The 19062-nt window shown below is 41.9% G+C and overlaps 2 protein-coding genes across 9 annotated transcripts in view; one reads left to right on the forward strand and one right to left on the reverse strand.

Annotated features, from left to right (window-relative positions):
• wdfy4 (WDFY family member 4) overlaps window positions 1-19062 on the forward strand; it is a 39871-nt gene that overhangs the window by 14140 nt on the left and 6669 nt on the right. For 3 of the 8 annotated variants that reach the window (XM_031874868.1, XM_031874827.1, XM_031874845.1), the window contains 33 exons: window positions 26-257; window positions 656-807; window positions 882-993; window positions 1084-1274; window positions 1392-1544; window positions 1685-1758; window positions 2095-2256; window positions 2383-2480; window positions 2582-2678; window positions 2811-3013; window positions 3421-3587; window positions 3668-3787; window positions 3876-4055; window positions 4141-4299; window positions 4734-4860; window positions 4969-5120; window positions 5803-6041; window positions 6143-6276; window positions 6385-6576; window positions 6698-6807; window positions 9182-9259; window positions 9410-9601; window positions 9690-9765; window positions 9871-10085; window positions 11607-11755; window positions 11877-11991; window positions 12236-12321; window positions 12423-12485; window positions 15729-15771; window positions 16622-16741; window positions 16866-16989; window positions 17071-17180; window positions 18421-18571. In XM_031874868.1, coding sequence (XP_031730728.1) covers window positions 26-257; window positions 656-807; window positions 882-993; window positions 1084-1274; window positions 1392-1544; window positions 1685-1758; window positions 2095-2256; window positions 2383-2480; window positions 2582-2678; window positions 2811-3013; window positions 3421-3587; window positions 3668-3787; window positions 3876-4055; window positions 4141-4299; window positions 4734-4860; window positions 4969-5120; window positions 5803-6041; window positions 6143-6276; window positions 6385-6576; window positions 6698-6807; window positions 9182-9259; window positions 9410-9601; window positions 9690-9765; window positions 9871-10085; window positions 11607-11755; window positions 11877-11991; window positions 12236-12321; window positions 12423-12485; window positions 15729-15771; window positions 16622-16741; window positions 16866-16989; window positions 17071-17180; window positions 18421-18571 — 4576 coding nt within the window. Of the gene's footprint in view, window positions 1-25; window positions 258-655; window positions 808-881; window positions 994-1083; window positions 1275-1391; window positions 1545-1684; window positions 1759-2094; window positions 2257-2382; window positions 2481-2581; window positions 2679-2810; window positions 3014-3420; window positions 3588-3667; window positions 3788-3875; window positions 4056-4140; window positions 4300-4733; window positions 4861-4968; window positions 5121-5802; window positions 6042-6142; window positions 6277-6384; window positions 6577-6697; window positions 6808-9181; window positions 9260-9409; window positions 9602-9689; window positions 9766-9870; window positions 10086-11606; window positions 11756-11876; window positions 11992-12235; window positions 12322-12422; window positions 13624-13716; window positions 15772-16621; window positions 16742-16865; window positions 16990-17070; window positions 17181-18420; window positions 18572-19062 lie in introns of those variants that run through there. The other 5 variants (XM_031874878.1, XM_031874853.1, XM_031874861.1 and 2 more) reach the window with 5 other exon arrangements.
• Window positions 12611-14637, reverse strand: lrrc18a (leucine rich repeat containing 18a). The gene is made up of 2 exons (XM_031874892.1): window positions 14531-14637; window positions 12611-13459 (listed from the first exon to the last, which is right to left on the reverse strand). Exon 2 carries the CDS (start codon window positions 13453-13455, stop codon window positions 12649-12651), a length of 807 nt encoding a protein of 268 aa, XP_031730752.1. The 5' UTR covers window positions 13456-13459; window positions 14531-14637; the 3' UTR covers window positions 12611-12648.

Below are 19062 nucleotides of genomic sequence, written 5' to 3' on the forward strand. Positions count from 1 at the left end.
TTCGTGTATCATCATTTTCTGTCAGATGAAGTATATTCAGCCATTCCCGGGTCAGTATGTCTCCATGGACCCCGCAGCTGTGATTGATGTGTACGGACTGATAGGAACTCCAGCTCTCTGGAAGGAGCATGCTGCTCTAGTGTGGCGAGTGGGTCCATCTTTCCTGTTCGAAGAAGCTTTGAGCCCTGAGGCCGTGAGTGTCATGTACAGACAAGGCACCGCCTACCAAGGCAACTTCCTGGCTCTGGGCAACAAAGGTGAGTCACAAGATCTTGTGTAAGAATTTCTACAGCATTTGTTTTGTTTACTTGCAGTAAGTCATCCTGGTTAAGAGCATATGATACATGCTGAATCTGTAAATATATTTAATTGTGGTTTTATTAGTAGAACATTATCCTAGAATAACACAAGGTTGTTTCTAGATGCCTTAGGAATGTAGTTTTTTATAAGTCAGTGTTTTGGTTATCTTTTTTGGCATGCGGTAAATCAAGTTTGTCATGGTGCTCATTACATACATGCATGCTGATACACCAATTACGTGCAAATTAATGCAATTGCACAACTATGTTTCTCGTAATAGATAGTGATGATTATGGTCACACATTACATCTGTAAGACAGTTCCTATGTTGTCCCACCTCTCTGTTTGTCCCCAGGGCATGATCCAGATGCTGAGTCTCTCCCTCTCAGGCTGGTTCCCGAGGAGAGGATCTCATTTGGCATCAACCCAGCAATTTCTACATTAACAACTGTCGTGCAGATCAGAGAAAATTACAATGAGGTGGACTGCAGACTGATTGCTAAAGAGGTAAGATGAGTCCATGTTGAAGCTATGAGTTTGTTGTTTTGGTACAGAGTAGCAATCACTGTGTGTAATTACAGATGGGGATAACAAGCCGGGATCACTCAACCCCTGTGTTCCTAGCTCAAAACATCAGCCAGCACCTGAGCGGTACAGCTCGCACCATAGGAGCAGCCCTGGTTGGACATTTTGGTAAATAAAGTATTATTTTGAAAAGTTTACTTGCATTTTAGTTTTTTCTTGCTGAAGCACTTGGTGACTTCTTGGTCCTCTTTCTTCTAGGTGTGCGTACGTTCACCCCCTGCAGTGCATCCAATGGCTTCCTGTACGTCGGCGGACCTGCAGTTGTTCTCAGTCTAGTTGCAATGGCGCCAGATGATAGCTCTCTGTATGCAGCTGTCAAAGTTCTTCTCTCTGTGCTGGAGACCAACTTTGCCATGCAGCAGGAAATGAACCGAATCAATGGATATAAGGTCTGTCGAACCTTTCGAAAAGTACTGGAGTAGCTACACGTTATGCAGAAACAAACATCTAAATATGCTGCCTTACTGTTGAGATCTTTCCTGAAATATATATTGCTCTGCCTGTAGCTGCTAGCGTTCCTGCTGAAGATGAAGCACAATCTGGTCAGCTACAGAACCTTTCAGTTGGTTCTGTATCTCTCCAGGTCAGTGGAGCTGAGCTCTGGGTCCGGTTGCATACAGAACACAGCTGCTTTCCAGGCCCTGCTGTGTGACCTGGAGGTAAGAATCCAAATCTTAGTATATAAGTTCAGCGGATGTAGGAAATGCATAATTTCACGTATTTATTCGGCTTGTTTCTAAGGGCATCTGGAAGCTAATTGCTAACTTGCTGTTTCTCTCTCATTATACCATGTTTTCAGGTGTGGCAGAACACATCAGATAATCTCGACCTCTCAGTTCTGAACCACTTTGCTGAAATCCAGAATTCCTCAAGGTAAATTCCACAGCTTGTGAACAGGTTGTAGCTTTAATTTAATTCATTATTAAGTCACATGGCCAACAAGTTAGACTACACAATAATAAGGGTGTTGGTCAAGATTGACGCCGGACTTTATCGGCTGTTTTGTCAACATCTGCAGCAGCCTTTCATCAGTATTACAGAAATGTACACACACACACACATGTAAATAGTCACGGGAATGTTCTACAGAATCAGTCACAGAGGACAGACAAGAAGAGCTTGACTGAACTTGTGCATGGATTGCTGAATTGGATTATCTGTCTGTGGGAACAGATTGTGATTGATATTAATGCTCTCTCTGTTTCTCAGCAGTGACAGCAGGAATGCAGCGGTCATGCATAGTGTGGGCCTGCTACCAAAGCTGCTATTCGAGCTCTGTGATCCAGCTGTGACCGTTGAGAAGGTTAAGATCATTTCTTGTGTCATCACATCCCTCCTAAAAGCTCACTTGACCCCTCTGGACACAAGCAGGTACAGTCTAGGAATGCACCAGCCACAACGAAGTGCTCCTGTCATACAGTTTTCATAAAAAATATCAGACCAGGTAAGTTTTCAGGAATTGCTCTGTGTTTCAAATATCTCCCATTATCTGGTCAGGCTTGGGCTCTTCCTGGTCTACACACTCCCTCCTCTTAGTAACATGAATGAAGGCTGCAATAAGATATATGACGGCGATCTTTCACAGGATACACCAGGTACACCATATAACACACATCCACAGCTTGTACAGTACATTGCATGCCTCATGGATGACCCTTGTCACCAGTACTGACCCAGAAATGTATCTGTGCTGTAGCGCAGAGGTCTGATCCAGACAGCCTCATCTGGATCCGCAACCAGCTCTTACGATGTCTTTGCGAAATCCTCAACTCGGACAGCCTTCTAATGGAAGAGTGAGTGGCATCTGGTACTACTTGGCTGACCAAAAACTGGAACGAAAACATATTTTCCCAGTATTTCATGTGCCATAATGTCAGGGCAGAAACTAAACTGCATTAGTCGATCATGTTCTTATTCCCCACCAGTCGGCAGAAGGCCTTGTTCGATGCCCTGGGCAGTGATTGGTTCCTGCTCTTCCTTCAGCCCCACCTTCACCCATCCACCTTGAAACTGGGTCTCGTCCTGCTCACACACTTTCTGTCGAGTCCCAGCCAGCAGAGCAGCTTCAGAGAGGGGGTACTCCCAGCAACACTCATAGAGGGCATGGAGGAACCCCTTGCTGTCTTAGGTACATAAAGTTGAATACTTTCTCGAAGTGAAGCCAGAAAATAATTCAATGTTGTCATGCTGGGTCTTTGTGGTGATGACATACGGGTGCTCTTTGGGTCCTTCAGGTGTGCTTATTCAGTCTTGTAAAGGCCTCCCTGCATGGGTGGGATATGGTCTCAAAAAATATAAAATACAAGTCTCCTTCAAAAATAATCCAAGGCACACTGTATGTAGGGTTTTTTTTTAATATCAAAATGCTGTTATTTTACATGGCAATATGTATTTGAAATGGACATTCAATGGATCTTCATCAGGGTCACACCCTGTCTTGGATTATTTCTGAAGGAAAGACATATTGAGAGAATATTCCACTTATGCAGGGTTGAATAAGCAACTTCTATCATTGATTTCTTGCCTTGTCACCAGACAACCTGCGAGCCCATTCTTGGTCTTTGGAGTGCCTCAGCACCACGTGCCCAGGCTTTGATGTTCTACAGGGGCTGCTGATCAGACACACTCACCTGCCTCAGGTGTTTGAAGCCCTGGCTTCTCTGCTGCTGGAGAAGAAGACCAGTCACACTGCAGAGGGAAAGGTGGGTCATTTTGATCATTTTTTATCTTGTAAATCACCTTCATCATCCCTTTTTATAATGCTCTAATGTGTCATCTACAGGTGCATTTGGATGATTTCCTACAGTCATTGATTGACAGCCAAGCAGACACTCCTGCTCAGCAGCTCTGTGTTGAAGCTGCAACAATACTGCTGGCATTAGTCAAAGCCATCATCACTAAGGTGAGAACGTAATAACCGTACACCTTCAGTATTTTTCACCACAAATTGATAATGTATAATACCTAGTATTATTTTAATGTTTTAACAGCCTGTTCCTCCAACAAAGGACATGCCAGGCACTGATGCATCATGGGAGTTGCAGCTCCCAGCAAGTGTGATGCAGTTCCTTTGTCTACTCCATAACCTGCGGCCCAGAGACCCACTGTGGGCGTCACCAGAGTTCCTCCATGCACTCGCTGGAGTCGTGTATCCTCTGGACATTTCAGAGGTTTGTGTGTTATTCTGGATTCATGAAGCCCAAACAGTTCTCACATCGCTGGTCTTATTCACAGTTTTTTTTCCACTTCTTTCAGGATGTGGTTGAGCCTCGCGTAGTGAGTGAAGGTGAGAACTCATTCAAGAGTCCTCCAAAAGGGAAGCCGGTGTGCGACTTCATCCGTATTCTGCTAATGGACAGTCTTTTTAATGTGTCTGCCAACACCAACACACATCCTCTCCTTCTGCTGCTGGAGGTGAATGCACAGACATGAATACAAACAATTATTTACTGTATTTTGTTAGTTGACGGAACACACTCTCATATCGTTATACATGCAACACATACGCATTATTGTCAAAAGGCATTCCCACTGATAAAAGGCTCTTCACTAAACTAAAACACTGCAAAACTCTCATTTCTCCAGAAGGTGCCACTCTTTGCTCAGCTACTAAATAAGGCAGAGCCAAGGTACTGTTGATATAACCATTCACCACTAGGAGGGAGAGAGCAGCAGCAGGCCTGCAGCACTACAGATTTATGTAGAGGTGTTTTTAGCTAGATGAGCTTAACCGGCATGCACACACACCAACACCTACACTTGACACATTAGACAAGGTGTCAATCAATCATTATTACTTGTAACGTATACGTCTTTTTTTAAACTAATAAGCTGCATAAATGTCACAGTTTTCCCCTGAAGGTGCATCGCTGGAACAGACGCAGAGTTTCCAGACTGAGCTGCTGGAGTTGACCATGGACATCTTCCACATGCTCAGCCATGAGGAAGAAAACAACACTCATCTCATCTCACAAGGTAGAATAACGATGCATGCTTTACTCGAAGCTCAAACTGATGACCGTGTTCATGCAAAAAAAGTTTTGTCATCTGAATCCGGCTGCTTTTTTAAATTTTATTTCTCAGACGGCAAGAGTCAGACGCCTGAAGGCCAGATGGGCATGTTGATGGAGAATGTGGTGTTCTTCAGTAAGACTCTGCAGCAGAAACTTTACAGCGGAACATTCTTGGGAGACTCTGATAGTTTGATCAACTTCCTCGCAGATCAGATTGTTGTGGTGAGACGAACACAGAGAGACATGAACATACAGCAGTATACACACACACGCCTCCATGTAGATGCTTAACATGGAAAAATGTGTTTTCACCATAAATCTGACATTTATGGTTCCTTTTTTTTTACACTTGTACCACACTCGTCTTAAAATATGAGAGGAGTGAATAGAAGTCTGCTTCTTTGGAACAGGGTAACAGATTTATATCGTATTGTGATTTTAGCTGTGTTTTAGCTGTGTTTATTTTGGTTGGTGTTATTTTTGTATTTTTCCTAAATTGTGGTGACACATTTTTGGACTACATGATTTTTTATGTTTAATGTCTTGTGTGCTTTGCTGCGTTTTCTTTTTCTTCTAATATCTTGGGGCTCTATCATCTAGTTGGGAATAAGTGTTTTCACTTGAACATGTTATCATTTGGATATTTTTTGTTTCTTTGACTGATAGTTCATAATCAGTCAATAAATCTGCTAATTTCTCTCAATCTGTAAATTGAAGTTAAAAGCAATCTGTTCATTGTCAAAGTGAAGACCGTTACTTTTAACCAGTTGGAGCACTGGATTGTGTAAATCTGCCCATAGGTCACTAATACTTACTACTAATACTACATTCTACTAATACTTTATACTCTAGTCTTATATTATATTATTATACTGATTACAGATACACTGCTGTTCACTTTTAGGCTCTGGAGAAAGGCCAAACTCAGAAAGAGAAGACTGTGTCTGCACTCTACTCGTGCACCAATAAAGTCCTGCTTCACCTCTTGTCTCAACCGCGGCGTTCCCAAGAAGAAAAGGACTGCGTCATCAGGGCATTGCAGACCTTCATGGAACGCTGGGATGTTGTCATGGCGACTTACAATGCAAACGTGAACTTCGTTACATGCCTTCTTCATTGCCTGTTACTGATACGATCGGGCAGGTAATAGTGAATACAAAAAGATGCACACATTCGTGTAGTTGAAAGCCCGAGTTCACTGGTAATTCAAACAGTCACACTTTTTTTTTTTTTTTTTTTTGTAGCTACCCCGAAGGTTTTGGATGTGTTGCAAAGAAAGTGCTGAACAGGAAAGCTTCGTCCCAATTGTTTGCTACAAGAACCAGACATTCTGCACGCCTCAGCGACGGAGCAGACATCACCACAGGTATGAAGGCCGGTATGTGAAGGTTTATTTACATTCATCACTTTAGCCTGACATTTTTGTAGATGTTTTAAGTCTACGGAGATTTAACTAGAGAGTTCAGAAGGAATGTGTGTGTTCCAGATGACAGAGAGCTAGTCTCCTTAGCGGAGGCCTGCTGGTCAAAGGTCATGGCAGAGAGGCAGCACACGATTGAAGAAACCTCCAAGATGGAGATCTCAGCGAGCCACACGGCTGAGACGGGGCCTGTCAGCATGACTGACATCAGCCCTCTGTGGGAGGAGATGGCACGCAAAGCCTGGCTGATACACACAGGTTAACTATACTAATAACTGCAGAAGAAGAAGAAGAAGAAGATTCCTGAATGTTAGCTCTAGGTTTATGGGGAAAAAAAAATTTAAAAACAATTTTTTATTTTTTTTTTCCCCCTTCTCAGAGTCTCAGAAGAAGAATGTGGCCGGCAGTACTCAGAAGAAGTTCGATATGATCAGCAGCGCTGTTCGCTCAGCTTTGGGCAGACTAGGCAAAGATTCGGTAACAGTAGAGGTAAATACACACTCGCGTTCCCTAATTGTTTGGATCTTTGGCACAGGACGGTATAGAGAGATTTGTATGCTTGTCACTGTTGTCCCCTTTGCGTAGTGTGGGGTTGTTACCTTTTCCCAGGTGCCCCAGCGTCCCAGAGCGCTGTGCTCAAACACTCATCCCAAAGTCACTGCTGTGTTTGTGTTGTGGGCCGTCCAGCCCTGTGGGGGTGTTTGATTATTTCTTTAAATGGATTTGGATTATCACAGCTGATTGCCCCTGAGTGGGCATAGTAATTGATATCTGTTAGGCCTATCCACGGGAACACTCAGTACAACACACTGTTTGCTGCTGAAGGTTAAAGACGTGTTTATTGTTGTTTTTCCCCCCAAAACACGTGGCCCACATCATTAGTTCCCCCACAACGCTTAAGACGTTGAGCCATCTGGAGCAGGGAGCGGGGACATATTACTCAGGCACACAGGCATGAAATTACCGCGTCTGTGTGTCGGTCTCACCCCCACAAAGCGTGTGTGTTCTTGTTTGTGTGCTCCTCTTGCCGACAGAAATCGGGTTGGCAATTCTAGTGGTACCAATCTGATGAAAACATTATTCATTTGATGTTATTCTTTATCATATCAGTCTTTGACAGGCTATCAGAGAGGGTGATGAATTGTTTTTTCCATCTGAGAGGCAGGGAAGAAGAGGGAGGGATGTTTTCCTTTTGCCTCTCTGCCGTGTGTTGTACCACTTTGCTCTGAGTAGGTTGCAGCGTGCAGCGAGTGTTCAAAAAATTATATTCAAATCATCAGTAGTGGTCAGTCAGTCTCTTAATTTTCTTGTCATCTTCATGAAGAAACATGCGAGTCATTAATTAATCAACTTATGACCTTTAGTTGACATGTCATGAGCTTATGGTGAGTCTCTTCTTAGTCACTGGATCCATAGTGATGTATTTCGTACGAGCATAGTTTCAGATATCTACTTTTTATAAAACCAAAAAAAGAGTTTTAAAGCCTACTGTAGGTAATGAATGAGAATACGGAGACTGATAGGCAGACTGTGTCCTAAATCAAGCTTCAGCGCAATTCTTCTAGAGATTTATTTCATCAGCGAATGCAGTTTCCATAATCATATCTGTGTCCTCATATTAGAAAGATAATTAACAGCACTAATGATCACGTTAAGTTCATTACACATTCACTGCCAGCCCAGAATGAAGTTGACATTATGTTGCCTTATCATCAAAGGTGGCGTATTGTTGGGAAGTCATTAAAATGGAAATGAGTGTGATGTTATGATGTTAATTGCAGAGGGAAGAGATGAGTTATGTATTTAATGCAGCATTTAAAAAGCCAATGAGGTTCCTATCTGCTAAATAGGGTAATTAATGCTATATATTACTTATGTTTGTCCAAATGAATGAATGAAATTAGGAGATGATGACAACTTGCTGTTTATCTGTCGCAACACGGCTCTAGTTCGCAAACTTCATTATTACTTTTTTTTTTTTTTTTTTTTTTTGTCTGTAATATTTCTATAATCTCCCCTCAAATTACTCCTTTATTTCTTTCTCTGCACAACTTCTCATTTGGAAAGGCAGTCAGTCATTTAGAGAAACAGTTTTCATTTCCAGAGGGTTTGTCAAAGTTTGTCGTCAACTTTTACGCATGGGTTTATTCTGAAATTATGAATTTCAGATTTTTTGCATCTCTAGTATTACAGAAGTAGCCGTTTGTTTTTATTGTACTTGAAATCAATTACTGCATTAATAGGGTTATTCCACAAAACACGGAATTAGCATCTGTAAATAAGACTAGATATAAAGTCTTACTGCATGTTCACTCAGTCAATTAAATGCCTTTCCTGGGTCAGCTGTGAGGATGGACACATGTTGTTTCACTAGTCTCTCAGCGAGCACTGCTGTGATGATGGGCTTAATGAAGCAGTTAACAGTCAGAATATGATCCCAGTGTGTCTGCTGAACATGAGCATCCTGCAGTGTCAACACGGCTCTGTTTTGGGTTTTTCTATTTTTTCTTTTCTTTTATGTTTTAATCAACACACACACACACACACTAGCCTTGCCCTTGACTGTGGCGTGGCTCAGTGATATTAATGTTTATGTTAATTAGATCACACAAACAAATGATTACATTTCCAGGCAGGGTTATTGTAAGACTGTAGCCACTAGCTTATTTTGCCCAGTGAATGCAATTTAGAACAGATGTAATTGTATGAATGCATTGTAATTGCATGAGGAAACAACAATACCATTATGAATATACAATCTCTGTGAACATGATGTGTGTTTACAATATGAGCTAGAGGAAGAGCGATTGTGCCGCCCGCTCTTTTCATTTGCACCCATCGGGTTACTCTCCTTTCTTTGTAGGAGTTTCTGTCCTATATGGAGTCACATCGACAGAGAGGCCACAGCATGTTTGAGAACATGAGGACAAACCACTTACAGGTTTGACAGAAATGTGACTATGAATATATGGTAATAAATGTAATTAAAAAGCCCAAGTTGGATCTGTAATCTATTTTTTTTTTTTTTTTTTTTTTTTTTTATCTCCGTCTCATCTATTCTGTCTATCCGGGGCCTGTTTCTGCATCCCAGTTAAGAGCCAGTGAGTGGGAGCGAGTGAGCTCCAAGTGGCTGCGTGTTGAGGCCGAGCTGTTGAGGGAGAGAGCTGTTTTCGGCCCTGGCCCAGGGCTGCTGCTGAGCCAAGACTGGGTGCAAGATGCTGCTGAAGGACCCAACCGAACCAGATCACGCATCCGCAGAAAGGCTCTGAGACGTTCCAAACGGGTATAGCCTATCAGTGTAGAGCGGGATCTGTGGAGCAGGGTCCTATTTAGTGTTCAATCTATAACAGAGACATATGTTGTTCCAACAGGTGCTAGGAACGCAGTGTCTGGGTTTAAGGACTGGCATGTCTGAGGAAAACAAAAATAGAGCAGAAGGAGACATGGGTAAAGACAAGTGTTTCCTTTTGATATTTTTTAAAGTTTGCTTTTATCAGAATGTGGATGTTGGATGTTGGCTCAGTAGGTACATTTGTTTCCTTTTTTTAACAGAGCCCAAGATCCTGTGTGAAGTTGGAGCAGAGGCTAAAGAGGATGAAGAGGAGGGAGTAGAGGATTTTGACCGTCTGACCTTCTTCCCTGCCCTGAATGAGACACCTGCTGTCACTGATGGTCCAACCAACCCCTTGGCCCCTGAACCCTGCTCCCACACACAAGACTGCCACGACATCCGCATCATCCTGCAGGAGCTGCGCCCTGGAGAGGAGGTGCTGGGTTAAAAACAACATGCCTCCTTCCCACCCTGCTAATATTCACAATCATAATTATCTGATGTAGACTAAGGGATTCCAATAGCCCAGCGCTGCTATCAGAATTTCATCTTTCCTCATTAGTGTAATGTTTTAATGTCGAGACGCAGCTCAGCTCCTCTTATTCTTCCAGTGAGTTAGAAACCAAGGCACATGTTGACAGGGACTCTCATCACTCCGGCAACCAGCGGCGGCTTTTAATGTTTCTGACAGAAGTATTAATAAAAACAGTAGGAGGTGATGCAAGCTGTCTTACATCCGCTTAGTAAGTGTGTGATGTGTGCAAGTGCATCCTGTTGTCTTGCAGTGGTTCAGTGGGAGTCCTGCTGAGCTTCCTGTCAAATCAACACAGTCATTAGCTCTGAAAAATGCGCGCACACACACACACACACACACACACAGTAACACGGTAACACACAAAGGGAGACCCACTCATAATTAGCTTGCCAGCGCCAATAGTGTGATTATGACAGTAATGTGTGTGGGGAGAAATCAATGGTCTGACATTAGCCTCTCAGTCAATAAAAGTCCTCCTTTTCTCTCCTTCTTACCATCATCAGCTAAATCACCCACAGACTGATAACGCATATCTGTCCAGCGCACACTAAGGAGATAAGGAAACAAGTTTATTTTTATGTATTTAATCTTTGACAACAATAAATGTAACTAATTCTTTTCTGAAATCTGAAATTAGAGACAGCGGTCCTGATGCAAGTTTGTATTTACTGATGGAACACTGCCATACAATCCGACCATGATATAGCTCAATGTAAGATTCCTGTGGCGTGAGGCTGAGACTCGCTCACCTTGAATCTTATGAAACGCCTTCACGTCACGTCAAGTGATATTATTCATCATAGCATGTCTCTTATGTGTGCATTCAAACTAGAGGTTCTGATCACTTAGCAGGTTTCCTATTGTGTGTGTGGCAGTGATTAATTCTCCTAATAATGGCCATGCAGTGCCTCCTCCTCTACCAAGTGTGTGACTCTGTTTTCTGGGGGTAGGGAGTCTGATTTGATTAGTATAAATTGTGTGGGCCCTGCGGGGGTGTCGGGGTCCCATATGGTTTTTGGGCGCAGTGTCCCAGAGGGCGTGCAGCGGGGCCAACACAGGGAGACAGCCAGGTGCACACACTCACTGTGAAATGAGGGGAGACAATAGAATTAGCCACACATTATCACAATGCAGTTAGCATTAGCCACAACCGGTGCTGAAAGCAGCATGTGGGTCCACTTTGGGGCTGGATGAAACGCACAGCCACACCGCTCCCCATCAATCAGCTCTGATAATGAAGTGTTCAACTGTGTCTTTTTAATAATGATTAGAATATGTGATTAAAATGATCAATCAAGTAAAGCCTGAAGTGCCTGCGTTGCTGCCATGTCATGTCCCGGGAGAGAAGTGTGCTGATGTGTATTGTGGCGCTCACTCAGGGCTTAATGCATCTCCCTGTCTCTCTCTTCGCTCTCTGTGTAGGTAAAGGCTAAGATGTGTGTAGTGACGGTGAGCGGCCTCAGAGTGACAGAGGGGGTGCTGCTGTTCGGGAAAGAGAGCCTGCTCTTGTGTGAGGGATTCACTCTTAGTCCTGCTGGAGATGTTTGTTGCAGGAATCATCACCCCAGCAGGTACAGCCGTGTGTGCCGTGCGTGCCGTGCACGTGTGTTACAGCAGAACATAGAATGGACACACATTAGCTTTTCAGTTGTTCTGATCAGTCATGTATGTGTCCCTCTCTGTCTCTGCCAGTGTGAGGGATTCCTTTATTTCCACCATGCTGAGTAAAGAGCTGCCACCAGCCCGCTGCAGGTGCTGGCTCTATGAGGATATCAAGGATGCTCGCTTCATACGTTTCCTCTTGGAGGTCAGACATCCTAATGCTCAAGCAGATGCATTGTATTAACATGCATCTTATATTCACATTACTGTTAGATGTAGAAGTTTGTCTCTGTTCACTCATAGAAATCAGATTTGTTTTGCATTTCACTTTTTCCTTCTGTTGTTTTTGCTAAGTGGGGGATTAGAGAATCTGTTAAGATGCATGTTAAGTAAAAATATGTTGTTGAGTGTAAGTTACAAAAGAGCCACTGTGCCTCTGTTCATATCAGGACAACGCTATCGAAGTCTTCATGAAAAACGGACTTTCAGCCTTCCTTGTATTCCTGAATAAAGACCACGTCTCTGCATATAAAAGGTGCCACATTTATATAAATTGGAGGTTCAATTTATTTTTTATAATTTTTAGCATTATGATGACTCTGATCTTCATTCTTTCCACTCTTGTTCTCCCTTCAGGTTGTGCATGGTAGTGCCAGCATTAAAAGGCAGAGGGGTTGCTGAGGTGATTGCTAATGCCAGGTAAGGTTCCACAGTCACAATCATCCAACGGCAATATTTCAAGACAGTAACATGTAGTCACTATCTTTATTTTATCAATTAAAACAGTAAATACATAAAAAGATTTTTGTGTGACATATAGTAAGTATACTATGCAATGACATTAGTTTGTGATGCTGTTTGGTCATTTGATTGGCTTGTGTTCCACATTTCTTATTCTCCACACATCTTGATTGACTGTAGCCACTGAGTTTGGCACCATCAGTCCGTGATAAGTCCTTATCCTTTTCTCCTCAAACACGTCACTTCCTCCTCCTCCTCTTGTAAGCCTTTGCCTCTGCTCTTGACATGTCTGAAGGCATGTCCTACACAGGCTGCTCTCATGGACCAGATACACATCTTCCTCTGCTTTAGATTTTTCCTTCTGCATCCCCTCACCATCCCTCTGAACATACGATAGAGGATTTTCTTTCACGTTCACCTTTGTGAGGTTGCGTAGAACTTTCAAAAACTCTGGTAGATTGATGAAGCGGTTATCAAACAGACCTAACTCTTGAAGACTATGTAGAGCATCCATAGTGGGCGGCAGTGTGTCTAGCTGGTTCATTCCCAGATTGAGACTCTTCAGGCTGATGAGAGACCCTAACGTGGACGGTAAACCTGCAGAGATTAGGCGGTTGTTTGAGAGGTTGAGGTGGGTCAGTCCCACCAGGTTGCCGATGGACTCGGGCACAGATTCCAGCTTATTGCTGTGTAGATCCAACCATCTCAATGACGAGAAGTTCCCGATGTTATCTGGGAGTTTCTCTATCAGGTTGCGGCTCAGGTCCAACTCATCCACGTTGGTCAGTTTTAGGAGACACTTTGGGAAGATCGTTATAAGCATGTTGCTTAGGGTGAGTCTGCGCCGTCCATCCGCGGTCATCCTTATTGCCTTTTTGGCAAGCTTGAGGGTCAGCTTTGTCCCTTTGTCTCCCTTCCGTTTGGGCATGGTACTGCAACACACAGAGAATTAACATGACAGTTTAAAATTTCAGCACAGCTTCACTGTTGCCCCCAAGAGGCTACTTTCCAATAATTCATCTTATCTACACCACCACATAGTACTATAGCAAATAAATGTGTGTGTGTGTGTGTGTGTGTGTGTGTGTGTGTGTGTGTGCGTGGCTGATGTGATTTATTCAGATACAAGGGCTTATGTATGGCCCGGGGCAGTAGGGAAAGCATGCTCTCTGAGGTATGAGAGCTTGAGGTGTGTGTGTGTGTGTGTGTGTGTGTGTGCGTGTGTGTGCGCGTGCGTGCAGTGTTATATCTGCACTAGTGCGTGCTCACCCAGTGTTGCCCATGGGTGTATTTAAGAGCACAACTCTCTAATTAAGGCTAATGCAGGGGAACAATAGGAGAGAGGCGACACTGGGTAATACAGCAAAAACAAATGAGTGCCGATGCTCCCTCACCATTCAACTGATTGAGCTGTTTGGCTCTTTTCATGCAAGGAAGGTGTGTGTGTGTGTGTGTGTCTGTGCTTCATATGGACGTCTCTCTCTGCCACACACAGTGTACTGACAGACATGGATGTACTCTATTACAGTACATGTGCGCGTGCACAAAGAGTCAAATCAGGACTTTGATAAATGATAGTTGGGGAGTGTGATGAGGGCTTTGCTCTCCTTCCCTTCCTGTCTAAAAGAGCAAGGTGTGTGTGTCTGTTTGTGTCTGTGTTACACCCCAAGGCCCTCTCTCGCCTCATTCATCATCCTCAGGATGAGAGGGGTTATCCGCTGGTGCTTGTTCCCATTATAACCTCCTATAGAAAACTATTGCATGAAATTATTGCCTGCAATTAGATAACACATACTGGGCCAAATGCAATGATTGATTTAGTGTAGTTTCACCAAATAATTTGGCCAGGAGTTATTGGACGAAGGGAGGAGTTATTGGTAGCCCCTCCCTGTCTAAACCCATTTACTGTTTGCATCCTTGTACGTTTTTCAGTTTGTATCCTACTGTGTTCTTGTTTAAAACTTGTATCTACATTTTAAACATGAATGAAGATATGTACTCACCATATTATGTCTTCTTTCTTTCCGAGTTGATGAGTGTCTTCTGTTTTAGAAACACACCAACAACAGCTTTAGCTCCTGTGAACTGGCCATTCAGCTCGAAGCCTCTCCCCCTTATACAACCCCCCCCCTCCCACATTACTGAAGTCACAATGGTGTGGCACAGCAACAACACATAAAACACCTTCTGATTCGGTCAGCACGTAGAAGTTGTAATAATACCTGGTGATCCTATGTGGCGGCGATTGGAGAGGATAGATCAGGAATGCAGTGTTGCGTCTATCACCATCTCCCTGGTCTCCCAACACCAAACAGGGAAAGTCGAGGTTCCTCTTGTTTAATATCGTTACTTAGCAACTGGGGTGGTTGGCGCCAGGACTTTATTGCCGTGTTACTGGCCTCAGAGGGAAAAGAGATTTAAGGAGCAGTTGAATGCTGGACTAATCTAGGTTAAACACATTTAGATGTGTTGCATGAGTGAAATATGGAGCAACATTTGTCATTTATCTACTGTAGTATAGAGGTTTTGTTTAGCCAAACACGTTCTGGTCAATTGATTAGAAAGAAGATACTTTGATCGAGCAGTTTACTCGGTGGTTTGTTAAAGAGAAACTTTTTGAGTCTGTGCCTATTAAAGGATCACCTTACAATATTCTTTGAACAAACACCTAACAACAACTAAATGAAAAAAACAGCTGTAGTTTGTCTTAGTTAAGCAGGAAGTCTCATTTTTCTTTAAAATCAGTGAACTGTTCTGTTGTTCCTTGTTTAACCAGTAATCATTAACCTCTGCTTGTCATTTGAAAACGCACTGCACAAGGACAATACCACTTCCTCTTTTAAATATCACATCTTGCTGATGGAGGCTAGTCGGATAACTTACAGTGCTACTTCAAGTATATTTCCTCACAAGCCACAGATGTCAACATGTGCTACTTCCTCCACATCTCTACTCATTATTTATGCTACAAGGTGTAGCTCACTTCCATCCCATAACTGCTCCTGCAGCTGTGTACACACGCGAATTTCAGTTTCACTTGCTCACCTCCACTCTGCCGCTTCACAACTCCTCGGTTTGACATGTCAACATGGGTTGCTCGGCAACAGAGCTAGCATAAAACTTTGTGTGGGGGGTGCAGTGATTAGCCTCTGATGCTAATTCATGGTATTTGTTTGTTTTTGTTTTTTTATTGTGCTTTAGGAAGACTCCTGTGGTTGAAAAGGCAGCCCTTGTTAAATGGCAGGTAATGCAATAAACAGACCTTCAGCCATTTGGTTTTGTCAGAGTTTTGTTGTGTTTAAAGATAAACTAACTCCTTTAACATCAGTAGAGACTGTCAACATGTTGAACAGATATGACATTAGCCCATTTAATCCCAGTGGTGCAATGCAACTAAATACATTTAATTAAGTACTGTACTTAAATACAATTGTTAGGTACTTGTACTTTACTTCTCATGCCACTTTATTCTTCTACTCCAATAGATGTAAAAGGGAGAATTTGTACTTTTCACTTCTCTACATTTCTGACACCTTGGCAAACAAAACATGCAAAGAGCTTACAAAGTATGCTATTTTGTTATAAATTAAACTACTCAGCAGTACAAGTACAGCTGACATAATTAGTCGATTAATCAATGAGCCGATTTACAGAAAATTAATTTGCAGCTTTTTTGATGAGCATTAAAATGATTGTTCATGCAAAAACATTTTATGATTTCAGGTTCATAAATGTGATGATTATTTTCTGATTTCCCTTTTATGTATTTAAATTACCATATAATTATCATTTTTTTATTGGTTGGACAAAACAAACATTGTTTGGCTTCTGGCTAATTGTGACAGTAATTCTGTAAATAAGTTATTTACAATCAATCAATTAATGGAGAAAATAACCAGCAGATAAATCCATAATGAAAGAAATAATAATTTGTAGTCTTAAACAAAATAGGTCTAATCAGGAAAACGTACTTAAAGTTAGGTAATTGTTTTACTATGTACATTGAATACAATTATTTTTACTGTGTGGTATTAGTAATACTTCCTCCGCCACTGTTTATAAGTATATTACTTCATATCACTCCTGTCCTCCAGAGAGGGGAAATAAGTAACTTTGAGTACTTGATGCATCTGAACACCATCGCTGGGAGGACATACAATGACCTGATGCAGTATCCAGTCTTCCCCTGGGTCCTTGCTGACTACCAGTCAGAGGTTAGGTCACACACAGTGACATCTTTGTCTTCAACATTCATATTGTGTGTGTGTGTGTGTGTGTGTGTGTGTGTGTGTGTGTGTGGTGTAATGAAAGTGTTTGATTTATTTCTGTCCTTGATAGATGCTTGATCTGTCAAATCCTTCAACTTTCCGTGACCTGTCTAAGCCAATGGGAGCTCAGACAGAGAAAAGGAGACAGATGTTCGTCCAAAGATATGAAGAAGTTGAGAATATTGAGGGTGAAGGTATCTCATCAGCTCTTTACGTTGCATTCTTCTTGTCTTTTGCTGTTCACTGAACTTTTATTCCACGTACTTCTACTCTAGGAGATATGTCGGCACAATGCCACTACTGTACCCACTACTCCTCAGCCATCATCGTATCCTCCTTCCTCGTCAGGATGGAGCCGTTTTCACACACCTTCCAGGCACTGCAGGTTCGGCCTTGGACACTCACTCTTGGTCATTTGTATGCCCCTTAAATCAATAAGCCACAAGAAAAAAAATCAATTTCTTAAGTTCAAAATAGCATAGAATAGAAAATGTAATATTTTTTTCTGTGTGAACCCACTCACATGGAGAAGTACAATACTAAACAATTAGGTCTTCACAACTTGTGCGACTATATTGCAGCAAACTTTTAATCAGGATATCAAAAGGTCAATCATAACAGCTTAGAATGATAAAAATAATACAGTAAGTTTACTGAATGATGATAAACGGGATAAAGTGTTTCTGAATCTATAACCTTTAGAACTGGAAGGGGTTTCGCTGATGAATCAAAGAAAGATTTTAACCTCGGACAGCGACAGCACAAGATTTTCAGTGCCGTTACCGTTTCTTTTTCCCTTGAATACAAGGCTCATCACACACATTAATACATGCATACAAATCTACAAAATCTGAATGTAATCACTGCTGAGTACATCAGGTGTGGTCTTGATTTTTTCTGAAGAAATGGAGGAAGTTTATTGTGCATCAGTCACACAAACCCACAGGCCCTTCTGCAAACCCAGTGCTCCAGATGCCCACTGATATTCATCACTATTTTTTACTTTTAAACACAAACCTCCTGATAATGTGCTTCTAACATGAACTATTTTCAGTGCTTCAGATCCTGTTTTAATCCTGTTTTGAGCCAAAAGCAGATTATAGGGAAGTTTCAATATATATGCAAATAATTACAGAAAGCATGTAAAAGAAGCCAATGCAAACAGCCCCAGATGTTACCAAATTACAATACAGCATCCAATTGATTATAATGAAAAGGCATGCATATTTGATAGTCAGAATAAAGCAATAAAGATGTTAGTCTGGTGAATTACAGTGGCTTTTTGTCTTCTGAAGCACATAACGGGTGTGTAGTAATATCCATAACTGGATTTACATCTCTAACCGAGTTTACCAGTATATATGCTATTTTCATTCATTGAGATAATTGTTTTTCTCTAAATTACATTCTCCCTCATGAGATTTCCATCATAGATTATGGAATTTCACAGAAAGATGAAAAGCTTCCTTCAAATAGTAGCAAATATTTACTGCTTACATAATACAATATAAAATATGGCTCACTACACTGAATCAAGCATAACTACGTTATTAATATGCCTGTTGCAAAGTTTGGTTCAGCAGTGCGCCGGGGGTCTGACGGTGCTGTGCCTCGTCTTCCCGCAGGGAGGGTTTGACATCCCAGAGCGGATGTTTTACAGTGTAAAGAAGGAGTGGGAGTCGGCCTCCAGAGACAACACAGGGGACGTCAGAGAGCTCATCCCAGAGTTCTTCTACCTGTCTGACTTCCTGCTCAACTCCAACCACATCCAGCTGGGTCAGTCACAAATATCCTCCTCTGTGTGTCGAAATGAATGACTCAAAGTACGAGAGATGTTTGCCTTTTACAAGCACCGTTTACTTAAGTGGATTATAATTGTTTTATTTATTTGTCAACAAATAATCAAAATACCCAATCCAACAATGTGTTAGTCCGTCTACCCTGTTAGATTTGGTTAGTTTGCTTTGTTTGAATTACTATGTTTTTATTTATATTCATTTTTGAGAAAATTTAGAAATTCAAATAACTAGCTTTGTAAATTACCTCATTTTTTTAAATGTAATTGAACCATGTGGGTGGCACTGGGGTGCTTTAAAGGTAACCCCTTTACAAAACACATAGAAGCCTTACAAACTAGCGCAATGCATTTCCTTCCTCATAAAACATTTGGTTAGACAATTTTGAAAGGACAAAAATGTGTGCACCTGCATTGTTTACATTGACTAGCAGAAATGTAGATTGCATTACTCAATTGCTAAAGCACATAC

This window comes from Anarrhichthys ocellatus, unplaced genomic scaffold (genome assembly GCF_004355925.1).
Source record: "Anarrhichthys ocellatus isolate YVR2014 unplaced genomic scaffold, GSC_Weel_1.0 scaffold3, whole genome shotgun sequence".
In the NCBI taxonomy this organism is placed as follows: domain Eukaryota; kingdom Metazoa; phylum Chordata; class Actinopteri; order Perciformes; family Anarhichadidae; genus Anarrhichthys; species Anarrhichthys ocellatus.